Here is a 15,120-nt window from a genome sequence, read left to right as displayed (position 1 = left end):
CTTGTTGTGCCGTGTTTCAACAATTTCCCTGCCGCATAAAAATTTCAAGCCTCATTTTTCTGTTTTCTGCCAGGCATTTTTTTTTTAATTAGTAATGTGTTACTGTTGAACAAGCAAGCAGAGAAAGCCTTTCATTTGTTATTAGCATCTTTAACCTCTTCCTTGGTTGGAGATATTTATGAAATGCGCTCTGCATAACAACAGGTCCACAGCAGATTGAGGTCACAGACTGCAGGCTGGGCTTGTCAGTTAAACAGCATATGTCTTCATTTAGCGCCGGGCCAGTGTGGAGAATTACCCTGACAGCAAACAAATATTGTACTTATGCACATTAGGGTGAAAGTATTAAAGCAACTGTTTGTCCGGAACGTTTTCTGTATCCCGAATTAAGCTGGTGTGTGGTGTGACGGATGCATACTTTATTGTTCCTGTGAGGAAAATTAATTTGGACTCTATAAAGCTGTCTGTAGATTAACACATTATGTCTCATTTGTTTAGTCCATACACAACCAAAAAATAGGAATAAATGGAACAAAAAAATATGTGCATCGTGTGAAATGTGAACATTGGCAATCTGGAAACAAGTGACAGACGCTTGTTAGTGTGTGCTAACAAACATTGCCAGGCAGTCAGAGGAAACTGGGGAAAAGTGACTTTTTTTGTTGTTTAAACTTTGGTTTATCCACATGAAAATAAAATCGTTACTCTTTTTGCTAAGCTATTTGGTGTACAAAGACGAAAATGATATGGATCCTCTTCTCTAACTCAGCAAGAAAGTAAATCAGCATAGTATCCAAGATTTCCAGACTTTTTTTTTTTTTTTTTACAAATTGTTCCATCTGCCTGTTTGTGAACTATGACATTTCAAATACATTTGTGTGCTGTGACATACAGTAAACAAGTATTTACTCCAAAACAGGAGAAGTGTTTGGAACCTTTCGGAAAGTTTTACCCTCGTTTGACTTTTTCCATCCCTTACAGTAAATTAGAGGGCAGTAAATGTGGTAAATTACCTCTCTGCCTGTGGCTTCAATTAACAGTTTCTTTAAAGCATTTGTTGAAAAGTATTGTGTCAGCTTTTTTAAAACCCACTTATTTATACAAGAAAAGTGCTACAAATGGGAATACTGTCTTTTTTCCTCGGAGTTAGCATCCCACAGGGATAAACTTTTTTTTCCAGAACCCCATCAAAAGGACTCAAAACTGTGATACTTTTGTTTACTGTCATCTTGCTCCTCTCTGGAGCCTTCCAACCTCAACCATGTGATTTTGGGCTCCTCTTCCTTCACTCTGATAAACCCTGTGATTGACACACTCTGGTGTGATTGATAGATCCAAGGTACACTTACAGCAGAGAGTGCAGGGAGTGCAGATTGCGTGATGGTCTGTGGGTTGAGGGGAGGTATACACTGTCAGTCTGACTATAAAAATTGGTGATTCACTACAGATTGTCACAGAATTGAGTCCGAGCCAACTGTCACTAATGAAGGCAGCTGGAACTGGAGAAGTGACCGAGTTCTCAAAGAACCTCTCAGTGTGTTGCTTCGTTTGCGTGTCTAGGTGCATCTGTCATTAGCATGTGTTTGTTAGAGAGACACGTATGGATGTAGATGCGTTAACAACTCTTTGTTAATAGCCATGTAATCTACCTTGCACTGAAGCATCACCTTTCCTGGAAGTAATCTTTCATTCTGCTCCCCTCTGAGGGGAGCAAGTCTGGTTGATAGATGTCTAACATCTGTCTCTGGTCGCGCCTCCCTGTGCCCCTTTCAAAGTGAAATACTTTGAATAAAGAAAGTAAAATTCATCGCTTGTGTCAAATTGGTATACCAACATTACTTGTATTTTCTACTTTCCAAGGTTTGAAAGGAAAAACAATAAATATACGGTGTGTTTTTGTCTAGATTAGATTAGATTAGATTAGTAGTTTCTAATCCCAATGGGAAGATGAGTTTTTTTAGGAACTGTATTGTTAATATATATAAACCATTTTAAAAGTAAATCTGCTGCATTTAGTTGGCATAATCAATGACTTCAATGATAAAAATCTGTATCTATGTTTTTCTTACTTTGTCTATTATTACATTATTTTTCTTCAATGTTTTCTTCAGCTGCAGTCACTGTTCCTATGTAAGACAATGGCAGCTGCATCAGACTGTAAACATTTCTAAAGGCCCAAGGTCTTGACAGTATAGGAGTACATCAAATGATCACGAAGCAAATTGAAAATTTGAGCACTGTGCAAAATGTCTGTGACATTCTGATTAGCACAAAGGAGAAAACACACAGGCACTATTCAGCACAAAGTTTCTGTATCTTTTCACTTTTCTCTTGCTCTCTGTTCTCACATAAAGGCTTCTATATTTCGATAGAGCTGAACTCTTTTTAAAGTTGTTCTTTTTCACATATTTTTCTGTTTCTGTCATCAGAGACGACTGAACACGATAATCAGCAGTCAGTGCTAAGCTAATATAGCCACAGCAAACCTACTATATAGTTTAAAATAATAGCTGTGTTATGAATTTGTGATTTGTTTTTAAGAAATCAGAGCAGCGTCAGACAACAGTTGCACAATAAGGAGAAAAGAAGCTGCTTCGGTCAGTTTGTGCTTGTTAAATATCCACTATGTCCATGTTTCACTTTGTTTATTATATGGACCAAACTTTTTCGCTGTCAGATGTTTGATAGAAAGAAAGCCCTATTTTATATTTATTTTTAGGTTGTTGCAGTTGCCACTTTAAACCTGCAGTTTTGCACTTGTAACATAAACCTTTGTTTAAATTCCGCACCGTGCTGCATTATCCAATGAAATACAGTTTGTCTAGATAAAAGGCTTTAAATAAAAAGTGATTTTGCTTTTGGGAGTTTAGAATATTCAAGTAATGAAGCAGCCCTAATAAATAAATATACAAAATTCACAGAGAATGCAACAGCCAAGCATGTGATTTATAAGCGAAAAACTTTATTGCAAATAAAAGTCACTGACATTATTAACAAGGAAGGCAACAATTTGAGCTTTTGTGCTTTTGACAATACTCTTTTGGAAAATAAATAGAACTGCTGCAGTGAGACCACACTTGTATCTTTGGCCCAGAGGTCTAGGTGTGGTGATTTGTTTCGACTGTTCCCCTTTCATCCCACCATCATCAAGTGTCCTTTAAGCTCCCGCTCTGGCTCTGCAGCTGTGCGACTACAATTCAGACGGGAGCAATTTGCCTTTTACAAGGAGATTGTTTATACAAGGATAATCATCTTTGTTCCGCGAATGTCGTTTCTGTAGACTGATGCATGCGTCAGCAAACTGAATGCATACACATGCGAGCATACGCCCAGGGGAGCGGGACTGTGCTTTTAATAAATAAATTGCCTCTTTTATTGTTTTCAGTGTTTGCAAGGTAATGAACTGACAGAAAGCATGACTTCACTTTTTTCTGTTTTGGGACATTCCCCAAGGTCATGTCATGCGATCTGTTAGTGGAATTCATTACTAGTGCCACATTTATTGGATCTAATTGAAGCATAAGCCTCCATAAAGTCACACAAAAGACAACTGCTGGGTAAAGGTGTGGAGTATAAGCAGATAAAAAAAATTACAGTCTGAGTGTGTGTATCAAGCTTCTTTACAGACTAATGAATCATCAGTCATGTCCTCCTTTTTTATCTGCTTCGCTAAAAGCTCTGAGTAAGACCAAAATCTTATTACAATAATCAGCGCAAAACAATAGATCAGAGTTATTGCTTTATGGCTGCCTATGTGTGTGTGTGTGTCTGCTTGGGTTTGTGTGGTGCCGTGTCTGTTTCTCTTCTAGCACCACCTCAAGCTGTTCTCCTTCCAGATGGGACACTTCACCTTAACAAGAATGGCAGATGAAGAGAGACAACGAGGCAGAAAGACGTCGTGCTTGCAAATGTGCTGCTCTGGCTGTGTGCGCTCATGGTTTTGCGGATGTCTGTGTGTTTGTACGTCCGTGCCAGCCTGTCTGCACAACAGAACGCCTTTGCCATGACGTTGGCGATACAGTCCCTAAGTGGCTCCCATCATAGTCGGCATTGTCTCCCCAGAGTGACATAGCTAAAGCTTAATGGGCCTGCTGATGGTGTGTTAAAGCTCAGTGTTAATTATAACACCATGCTCTGTTAAACACAGTCACATTAACATCAGCATAAGCTGTGCTGTTGAGCTCTGTCCTCAGGAATAAAGTGAGACTGCTGATTCAGGCAACACTTGAATTGGACAATTATGAAAAAACAACCTGTTGACCAAACACTGTCTTATGACCCAACGGACTTGATAATCGAGGGTTTGTTCTCTTTTGACGCAGCTTCCTTGACAGATTTACAGTCTGGCAAATTGACATACGGTTTATTTCTGGGTACAAGAGAGGAACTGTGAGATTTGTGTGACTTAGTTTCATTTAACAGGCATGGTTTGTAGAAAACGAAGTCTAACAGTAAATTATTCACTGACTTGAATTTCCTTTTTGGTAATCATGTTTGTTGCTGTCTGCGCGTAACTTTACATTAAAGTTCACATGATTGTGCAGTAATCTGAATCAGCATCTGTCCAGAGAAGCTTAATGAATGCGTGCCTTGTTTCTTGTTGAAATATACCACCGAAGTGTCGTCAGTGTCGTGCAGCTGAACTCCTGCTCACCCTAAATCTCTTCTTGGTCACATGAACTTCATTGCTTATAAAACACAGATTTTTGGTAGAATTTTGTGTGAAAGTTGATCTAGTAGGAAGTAGTCGATTTTGCATATTTTAAAATGTGAAACAAATGTGTTTCTTACCCACATCTGGCTTGCTGAATGAATACATTTGTTCATTTTCTTTCCAGTGTAAAATGTATTGAAATAGAAGCCTAAAAAAGCATTTGGAGAGTGCAGTGTTCCACCTGTGCTCTGCCTTGAAAGTTTGAAACACTGAGGAAAGAAATTCAGATCTGCACTAGAATTAACATAAAAAATACTCCCTCCATCAAGTCTGAGGAAAGTCTGATGGGTAGTGTTTTCATAATCTTACTGACAAGCGAACTAATGGCACAGTAGAAGTATCAGGCTAATGCTTATGTATAGTGTAAAGGCTAGACATTGGGAATTATGTCTCATTTGTACCTTCAGTCTGCACACTAAAGAGCCATTGACCTTGGTTGTCATCAACAAGTCCTAAAAGTTGTCCTTGCCTCTCCACATCACCTCCTCCCATATCCCATTTCTCTTGTTATTCCCATTTGTCTGCCTTGGGTTATCAACCATGTGATACGATGGAGATAAATTAGACCTATTGTTGGCCTGATGAAGCAGAACTTTATGCTGACTTTCTCAGTGGTAACTTGCGGCTGAAATCTCTCTTTATTCAAACACGGCCAGGCTGTGTGATAACAACCACATAAAGCATATGAGAAACTGCAGCCAAGGTGGCCATTGGAGGAGGATATGTGTGCGTGCACACGTACGCACAGCTTTCTCACAGACATGCACCTACAACATATACTCCAACACACAGTTATTTGCACACAAACACAATGCCCTTTGCCTTTTATCAGCGTAATATGTGCATGATTGGCTGTGGGAAGTTATTTATTTCCTTTCCAGATAATGAATTTCGTAACAAAGCCACTGCATGTGTGTAACTACTTTCTTCAGTTAAGTGCCTTTCTCAAGCGCTAAAAGTGCTGCTCAAATCATGTTTGCTGTGAACACAGCTCGGTGTCGAGGCATTGTGTCTGGCGCAGCAGAAGGGAGGAGATTTTAGTTAGTACAAATGAGTTTAAGCTGTTCTGCTTTGTTTCCGTCTTTATATACGCCTGTCTTCAGCCGGTCCTTTGATGGTTCCACAGATTGCGGATCGTTGTTTTTAAGTTCTTAAATACTTCTCCTGAATGTGTACTGCCAAGTTGGGATAGTGTCACAGAACAATAAACTTATGAGCTGTGGAGGTCACAGATAATTTATTGCTCCTCCATATGAGAATCAGATTTAATGAGGACGATGTCACTCTTCAGCAAGGTGTTTTGGCAATAAGCTGTGAGTTTTATTATCCATCTGGTGTCAGGCTGAACTGATTAAGGTAATAGCATCAACCCAGCTGCACAATGAACAATGCATGTTGTTGCATAACTACGATATTGAGTCAGCTAAACCACCTCAACTATTTTTAAATAGTTGTTGTGGGGGGAAAAAAACTCTAAACTCTTTGTGGCTTTAGCATGAATTGTGTAAGAATTGTGTGCAGTCTATCACGTATGACAGTAATTGTTTTTATCTTTTGGACAGAACAAGCAAACTAAAGATATCATTTTGGGCTAAGAAAAAATTCAATTTTTTATATTATAGTCACTAAAAGATAGATTGAGGGGAAAAAATGAGGCCAGTTACAATGCACTGAACTATCTTTGAGGTTTTAAAAAATCTTTCCCTATGTCTGATGTAACACTGTCTGTAGTGACAAAGAGCCAACAATGCCACATTAATGCGATGTCTGGCTGTGTTTTGTAGTTACTTTTCGTCAAGTGGTAGGTGTGAAGCCTCGAATTCAAATGGAAAAACAGGAGACTGAATGCTCCATGACTGGATGAACGGACTTTCAGCCACTCATTGTGAGAAAGTGCTCATGCATTTCATCCCAGCACTTTCTCTCTTTTTGCTTTTGAATCTCTGAGAAATGTCTTTAGATGGATGTAGAAAACGTTTCAATCACGTTAATGTCTCTTGTATTTGCTTACCTGGTTTTGCTCTATCTTAATTCGCTGTAACCACTAAAATTGAGTCATCGGTAAATCCTGCATGACTGGCACGCAGGGAGACAAGGGCAGTCGTTCGGGAACAACCTCGCTTAATGAAATTGTCACTGTCGTCTATCTGGGGTTGTCTCGTTTAATACTGCAGTTTCATGGTCCCTGGTTTGTTTCCTTTAAAGGATAGATGGCCACTGCAAGCTGTGCACCTATGCCACTGAATCAGCAGGGTGGAGGAGTAGGGGGTGGGGGTTATTAGTGATTTCTCATGTCAGTGATTTTAAGGCCACCGCAGAGAAACAGCTTGATATGCAGGCTGCCAGGTGCTGAGATTTGGAGGGCCTGCAAAACAAGGGGGAGGATCCTAAATCAATTTTCTTGCTTGGCTCTGCCCCTGTTTTCACTGCCCTGCATAAAATTGCTGTTGGGATCACATTTTAAAAGTTGAAAGTTTAAAAATTTTCCTGGAGTTAAGCATTTATTGATACGTCAAGGTGAGCTTACGAAAAAAAACTGTGAAGTTACAAGTCAAGGAAATGCAAAGATCCTTTTCTCTGTCCTTCTTTGCTGCTCTGGTGCATATCTGTTTCTTCTTTTCTCTGCTGGTCTCTTCACTCCACTGGTTTTTACTTCTTCCCTACCATTCAGCCAACCTCTGTCTTGTTCCTCAGTGTTCCTTCAGTCATTTCGCTTCTCATAAGACTCTTCAAGAGAAATCCTGTTTTAAAAGCTCGAACAAGGGAGCTGACTCTACAGTTGTGCAAACTGAGCAGTTTTTCAATAATAGTACAAGAAAATGAGTGTGTTAGTGGTGGATCTACTTAATCTGCACAGGCCAGTCCGTCTTACCTGAAGCCAGCATCTCGGAGCTGATTCAGTTAAAATCAGAAATGGGTGAACATGCAAACTGATGAGTTATGTGTTTTTCATGCTGATTTGTTCAGTAAAACGTAGCCCATGAAGTACCATCTAATTAAAGGCCTATTTGAATATATTTCTTTCTTTCTTCACACAGGTAATTGGCCAGCTTCTGTGGGATTTGATGTCACCTTTAGATTGGTTCAACTGAAGATGGAAACACTGGAGTCTGAGCTGACCTGCCCGATCTGCCTGGAGTTGTTTGAAGACCCCCTGCTCTTGCCCTGTGCCCACAGCCTGTGCTTTAATTGTGCCCACCGCATCCTGGTGTCTCACTGCTCCACCAGCAAACCCCTCGAATCCATCTCGGCCTTTCAGTGCCCCACTTGTCGTTACGTCATCACGCTGAATCACCGCGGCCTGGAGGGCCTTAAGCGCAATGTGACGCTGCAGAACATCATTGACCGCTTTCAAAAGGCCTCCCTTAGCGGCCCCAATTCCCCCACCGAGAGCCGGCGTCTGCAGCCGCAGCGGCCCTACACCGCCACCATTAGCGGTACAATAGCTGGAACGATTGGCGGTGGTGGTGGCACAAGTGGAGGCAGTGCCCGTGGCAGCCCAGCCACCTCCAGCCACTCCCACTCGCACGCCAACCACGCCAACCACACCAACCACGCCAATCACACCAACCACACCAACGCAAACCACAGCCCAGCTGTTGTTGCTAAGATGGATCCACGTATCAGCTGCCAGTTCTGCGAGCAGGATCCGCCACGTGAAGCTGTCAAGACATGTGTCACATGCGAGGTGTCGTACTGTGACCGCTGCCTGCGTGCAACACACCCCAACAAGAAGCCCTTCACCAGCCACCGTCTCGTGGAGCCAGTCCCAGACACTCACATCCGTGGCCTGACCTGCCTGGAGCACGAGAATGAGAAGGTCAACATGTACTGCTTGGTGGATGACCAGCTCATTTGCGCCCTCTGCAAGCTGGTGGGACGCCACAGAGAGCACCAGGTGTCCTCACTCACGGAGCGCTTCGACAAACTCAAGGTTAGTCCTCCATGTCGTTTAGTTTACAACGCATGCGATAAGGTGTTCAGCAACAACCTCTGTGTGCTGTCCATAGTTTATGTTGTTCTACTTCTGTGTTGTGGAGTACGGTAAGTCACAGCTTGCGACCAATTTGATGGAAAATAATTTAGATTTACTGCTAAGCGTCAAAACTATTCCCATCTTAGCAAAGCGGTTCCCATGCATAGCCTGCAACATTCATTCTAGTATTTGTGCGCAGTTTGCTAAACTGCAGAATCTTTAATCCATCCATTCCTGCCTTGGGAATGTGCATTTCTGTTGACAGTGAACTTTCAGCACTACCAAAAATTGCATCATAGACACCAGCCTTTGTTCAGCAAGAAGGGCAGAAAGACAGATCACAAACGCAAAGAGAGAGAAAGAGAGGGAGACAATTGGCATGGTGAGCTGGTGAGAGGAGCAGAGAAAGATGGAGACCAATAGGGAGGGCCGTCATTATAATAGTCGATGAGCTGGCATTCCCTGTGGCCACTGAGCTTTCAGAGGCTCTGCGTAAAGACCAGTACTGCTGAATCAGGGTGAAAAACAACAGAGAAAGGCACTAGCTGGAGCTAATTCCACCACTAAAGGCCTAAAGCAGTCAGCCGGTATCAGCTGGCCTGAAAACTTTTATCATGATTGTGTGTTGAGCATATGTACATATATGTGTTTGTCTTTTGTGTATTTAGACATCTGGAAGCATCCTTTTCAAAAGCAAAACCATTTGATTCTTTTATTTGACCCAGAATCTCATTGAGATTAAACTCCTGGCCAAGACAATAGCATAAAGAAGCTAGAACACAATACAACTTAGACACAATACATCAAACAACGAGTATACAGTCATACAGCATTGAGGAGAATGTTGCTGTGGTATGTGGGGACAAGCCAGCAGGTGGATTTGCACTCAGTGATTCCAAATGAATGTACTGAAGAAATACTGTGACACCGTTAATACATTGGGACTATCATTGACTTCTGTAATGCTGTGTAAATATGTTGCAGTACAGAAAACAACACAAAACATAAAGAAGAGGAAGCCACAGTGTCTGTGTGCATGTTAATATAAGTTCTTAACTAAAGATTCAGGCTGAGGTACTTTTCTTGTAGTCTGCTAGAGAGAGCTTGACTTGTTTTTATAAAGGAAATTATTTTAACATGATATTCTTTGTGCATACATTTAAATCTCTGCAGTCACGTACAATAAGAGAATTCCATTGATGCTTTTAGTCACATGTTTGCATGGATGGGTGTTGCCAGGGTTTGATGTTGTCGGATGAATGGCATTGTGTAGCACACACAAAGAAATGAATACCCCACCAGACATGAGACTTGTACATGTACTTTTGTAGGTGGATGTTTTGTTTCACAAAGAATACCAGGGATGTATTTTAATGGTCTCACATTTGGTCTTTGTGCCACTCCGCAGTACAAACTGTGGGTGTGAGAATATGTTAGCAACGTTTCAAGAGACATTGTTAATGTTCCATGTGCAACAAAAATCCATCTCATTGGGTCTCTGAGGTGAGCAGCAACAGACGCTGTGTTCTCAATGGCTCAGGACATCCATTTTAATACAGTGAAAATGCAAGGCCACATTCTGTATTATTGATGATTTGCGCTACCAAAACTTTGGCTGCCGCCTTCAGTTTTGCACCAGCACATCAGCAAAAAGTCCTTCTCAGCACCTCTGGCTGACTTAAACCACATGAGCGCGGGGTTTGTTTTCACTAGTGTTAGCCACCTTATTCTCTTCAGCTGTGGGAGAGTTTACTGTAAGTAGTTTGCTGTCCCCCTCCTTTCCTCTCCACTTCATGGCTGGCTGTGGTTCTTTTGAACGTTCCCCAGCCAAAGCTTTGAACTTTCTTGACTTTGAAATCCCCAATCTACCCCAAATCTAGGAGCAGGCCAACCCCATTCCAAGCTGCAGCTCAGCTCACCAATGGCAGTAGCGGCTAACTTATAATCTCCTTCTCACTTATGGCAAGCAGAGGAGAGGAAGTCTTATTTGTGCATAGCTAATCATGGGATGTGGGTCAGAAAGTGGCGTGTGTCTTCCACTGCTTTTCCTTTTTCTGCTTTTTTCCCATCATGTCCATGACTAAAACTTAGCATAACTTTATTGATTCCATCCTTAATCACCTGTAACTAATATTGTCATTGATTGGTCATTGCAATGCCCGGTCAGCTTTCCTACTGGCCATTAGTACCACTAAGTAAAGTCACTCAGGTGCCTGTTTGACCCTTGTCTCACTCTCTTTGATTTTGACTTCCGGAATACCTTTCACATTATTTCCTCTGTCTGCTGTGTACCCTGAGAGCTGCACTGTCACAAAATGATTTCTCTCACATTAACAGGAAAGGTAAGCTTCCCTTGGGCAAGACAGGTGGATATTTCAGGAGCGAAAATGCCAACAAGTTCCAGCACTGTTATAGACAAAATGTGGTGCAGCTGAAACTGCAGGGAAGTAAGTTAATTCCCAAGGCAGCTGTTAAGCACAGTTCTTTGCTCAGAAGCATACAAATTGGTGTATTATAATTGGCAGACCTCAGTAATAGTATTTTTACTTTGATATACATAAAAGACTGCCCTTAAGAGGTACCAGTCTTTAGATTTTTGTTTGCAACACAATCAGATTTACTGGAACCACTCCTGGCTAAGATACATTCTGTTGTAGCAGTGAATATCTCATCAGCTGCTACTTTGGAAGTGTCTGTTGCAGGCTCATTAGAATGTAATTTAGATCAATTTTGTGGCAGCCTCTTCCCCAACCACTTTTCAGAAGCTGGGTACACAGAATCAAGAAGCTGAAGTGTACACTCAGCACAGGAATTTAGTCCTGCATGTGTGATCAAACAGTGGAAGTGAAAAGGTTTAAAACTGCAACACTGAAGGTGAAAAGTTCACTCTATCCATCATGACTGGTCACAGTTTAAGAGTGGAACATTCAGGCTCATTTTTGTTTATGATTGCAAATGTTATAAATTTGCAAGAATTTCTATTCCCATTCAAATCAGCATTTTATGTGTTGAAATAGCTTTGGAATATGTTATTTTTCTTGCCAAGTATTAGATGAGGAGGTTACTTGCGCATCTGTATAGTAAGCATGTAGCTGGAGGCATCAGTGAGTCAGACTAGTCTACTTTCAATATGGATTCTTGGCCCGGAGCAGTCATGCAACCATCAGTGGCCCTGAAAAATTACTGGTCCCTAACAAGAAACAGTCCAGCCTGGTACCCATCAAGTAGTCACATTGTTGTTTTTACAGTTAACACATTTTTTCTGCAGGTCTACAAGGTACGGCACATTAATTAGTGAGTTGCAGAGTTTAGAGATACTGGAAGGCAAATTTTGTCTCTCAATTTTCATGCTAAGCTAGGCTAACCAGCTGCAAATTAACAGCCACGAGTGTCCATGTGTTTGGACCAGCTGAACAGTGATAACCTGGTTACTTCACAGTCTCACAGTTTAGTCATAAATCAACCCAGTTTTCAAGAGTCAAGTCACAGAGTGAAATTCTGTTCAACCTGGAGGCTTTTACATCCAACTAGAAGCATTCATCAAGAGCAGTAGCATTGTAGATTATACTGTATATAACATGCCTCAGTGATGCTGCCCTTTGAAATGAAGAAAGAGACGGCGAGGAGCAGATGAAGAAGAAGCAAGACAAAGACAGAAGGAAATGGAGAAATAATGATAAACGGATCACATTACAAGGATAAGTTGCCTTCTTCTTCTTTGCTGCATTTCTGTCAGTGCTGACTCTCATGCTCTTGAGGGTTTGAAGTTTGTGCACTTTAGCATCAAGTGCTAATGAGCTGACATGGTTGCAAAGCCTACAACAGAGCTGACATTTGTGACACCCTGCAATAAGCAGCAGATAAACTTAAAGAGTCTGGATCTTCAACTTTTGGGACCGTCAAATGTGCAGCGCAGCTGTGGGATTTTGTTGTAACTTGTGCGTGTCTCTGAGGTCTTGACAGGTCTCGTGGTCTCACACATATGCATAACATTTCCAGACGATTATTGGATTAATTCCTGTTTATGAAGAGGCAAGTCATAGCAGAGTGACTCCACCCCAACCCCACCCTTTTGCCCTCTAATGCTCCACTCTCTTCATTCCCTTCAGTCCCTCCAGTCCTGCTTCTTTTCCTTTATCCTCACTGTTTTCTTTATTCACCCTCCTTCCCCACACATCTTCTGCTCCCCCATCTAAGCTCCTTAAGGCACTGTCTAACTTTTTTTCTGTGCATCATGTCTGCTCCTGCTGCTGACTCCACTCCTGCTGTATTTACACCCTTTTTGCTTTGCTAAATCCAGAGGCGAGCTTGTGCATGTGCACGAGATACACATTGATGCGCATTTAATCACATCCACACCCGTAAACATGCCAGTGCTTTATGACTCTCCTATCATAGAGACAGACACGGGCAAATACACAAAATAAAGCATAGCTCACCTAATCTGATTGTATGCCAAGCACTGACAGCAAGGATTTTTAGAGGAAATGAAAAAGCTGAAGTGTCAAGTTCTCCACTCCTAACTCTTTATTTTTCATACACTCACAAATTTCTTATCATCTTGCCCTCATATACAGATCCCCTACTGTTTCCATCACTCTCCTCTCACATTGTCGCTATGTTTCTCTCATTTTGTCAGTTTAGCATACAGACGAACATTATCCTTCCCACCTGCTGTCTGTAACTCTGTCTTTCTTTCACATCCCTCTCCCTCATTTGCCCCCTGGCCAGTCTGTCTTGTTTTAAGTAACACCACTCCTGTCCGCCCTCAATCGCCCACAAAGCCACATGTACTGCAGCAGCATATTGCCGGTAAGAGGGAGACTCGCAGCCCTGCAGTGTGTTTGTGTACATGAGGGTATATGATTGCCTTCAAATACAGGTTTCTGTGTGCCTGCAAGCACATGTGTGGGTGTGCATGCGTGTCAAAAGCAGGCGCTATAAGGTCGAACATGTGAGGAGTGATTGGGAGCTGAGTGTATGATGCCATTAGAAATCAAGGCTCTATCTGAAGAACAGTGAGAGATGGACCACACTTAGTCATGCTGACAGAATCACCAAGAATCTAGTAGAAAGCTTTTAGTGTCTCTGTGCGCCGCTCCTGCCTACGTGGTTATCAGGAAGTATGCATCAATGTGTGTCTTTGTGTGCGAGCCGGAACCCGTACTTCGCGATGCACGCTCCATCAATGCATCATGGATGTGTTGTGAAAGTATGTCACGCCAGCTCATCATAAAAATTTAGTGGTTTTAAAAAAGGAGCTTATCAAATGACTTTCAACGGCTGCATCATGCATATGCACAACTTATGCAGGGAGAATATGGGCTGCTTTTAAGAGCTTTAGTGTCAGCGGTGATAAAATGTATTTCAGACCGAGGTAAATGACCGACATTACTCATCTCTGGGTTTTGTGTTTACATTTGAGAGCCTTGTACAAATTTATACATTCAATTTATACATCATAAATGGAAGACTCTTCTCACTTTTTTGCTATAAAATGAGGACAGGGTTCACTGCTACAGCTCGGTCCTTGTTATTCTCAGTTCTGACAGCTGTAGTGTCTTATTCATCGATAAATGAAGGATCCTCATGATTTACTAAACTTGATCTAGTATAGATCACTCCAGTTTTTTTTCTGCTTATACCGGCCAGCGTTAATGATCAATTCAAGTTGTTCATCGTGTATAAAACTGAGGTTCACTCTTCAGTACAGCTACATAGAAATGTTCTGTTTTTTTCTGTGACTTGTTCACGACACTTTATTTATTCAGTGACATTTATTTTGAGTAATTTCTTAAATTACCTCGACTTTTTTCCTAATAGAAAATATGCTCCACAGTTAATTGGTCTGCAAGCCTTAAAGAATGTCTTTGTCTTAAGAGTTTTGTCTCCCATTTGATTATATTCATTCATACTTGCCAGGAGAAAATTCTAGGGTTATTGCTTCTTTTAAGTTTAGATATTAAAATAGTCAACTTCTAAAACACTGAATATCAGCAGTAAATATTTAAGGCCTTACCATGCTTAATTTTCATCTTTTTTTTGCCACCTCTTCTTATTTTTTTCTTGCCTGTTACAAGGCTTAAAACTGGAATTCGGGCAGTTGAAGGCTTGAGTGTATTTCCGAGTAAAGCCGTGAGAAGCTGACAGCATTGCAAAGCTTAGCTGAGCCTGTGACACTTTTGACACTCAAGGAAAATCATTTTAACTAAGCAGCTCATAAACACAACTTCTGGAGCATATATATGCATGCTTAGAATGCATTCGTCCCTGTGAGAATGACTTTTGTACTTTGTTGTGTTTTTTTTCTTAAAACACATGACCTCATTTTGCTACAGTAACTGTATGAATGTTGACATATAGCATTATTTATGTATAACATTGTTTAATGCATGCCAGATCATAAACGCATTAATATTTATGTATTTTA

At 41.2% G+C, this 15,120-nt stretch overlaps 1 protein-coding gene across 5 annotated transcripts in view; it reads left to right on the top strand.

Moving 5' to 3' along the window:
• The window catches only part of mid2 (midline 2), a 154,037-nt gene that overhangs the window by 65,759 nt on the left and 73,158 nt on the right, over positions 1 to 15,120 (top strand). For all 5 annotated transcript variants that reach the window (XM_022188985.2, XM_051954265.1, XM_022188973.2 and 2 more), the window contains one exon: positions 7,753 to 8,648. In XM_022188985.2, coding sequence (XP_022044677.1) covers positions 7,809 to 8,648 — 840 coding nt within the window. In that variant the 5' untranslated portion in view covers positions 7,753 to 7,808. The remainder of the gene's footprint in view (positions 1 to 7,752; positions 8,649 to 15,120) is intronic.

This window comes from Acanthochromis polyacanthus, chromosome 10 (assembly GCF_021347895.1).
Source record: "Acanthochromis polyacanthus isolate Apoly-LR-REF ecotype Palm Island chromosome 10, KAUST_Apoly_ChrSc, whole genome shotgun sequence".
Classification (NCBI taxonomy): domain Eukaryota; kingdom Metazoa; phylum Chordata; class Actinopteri; family Pomacentridae; genus Acanthochromis; species Acanthochromis polyacanthus.
The sequence above is the reverse complement of the archived record's forward strand: the minus strand, read 5'-3'. Positions and strand labels throughout refer to the sequence as shown.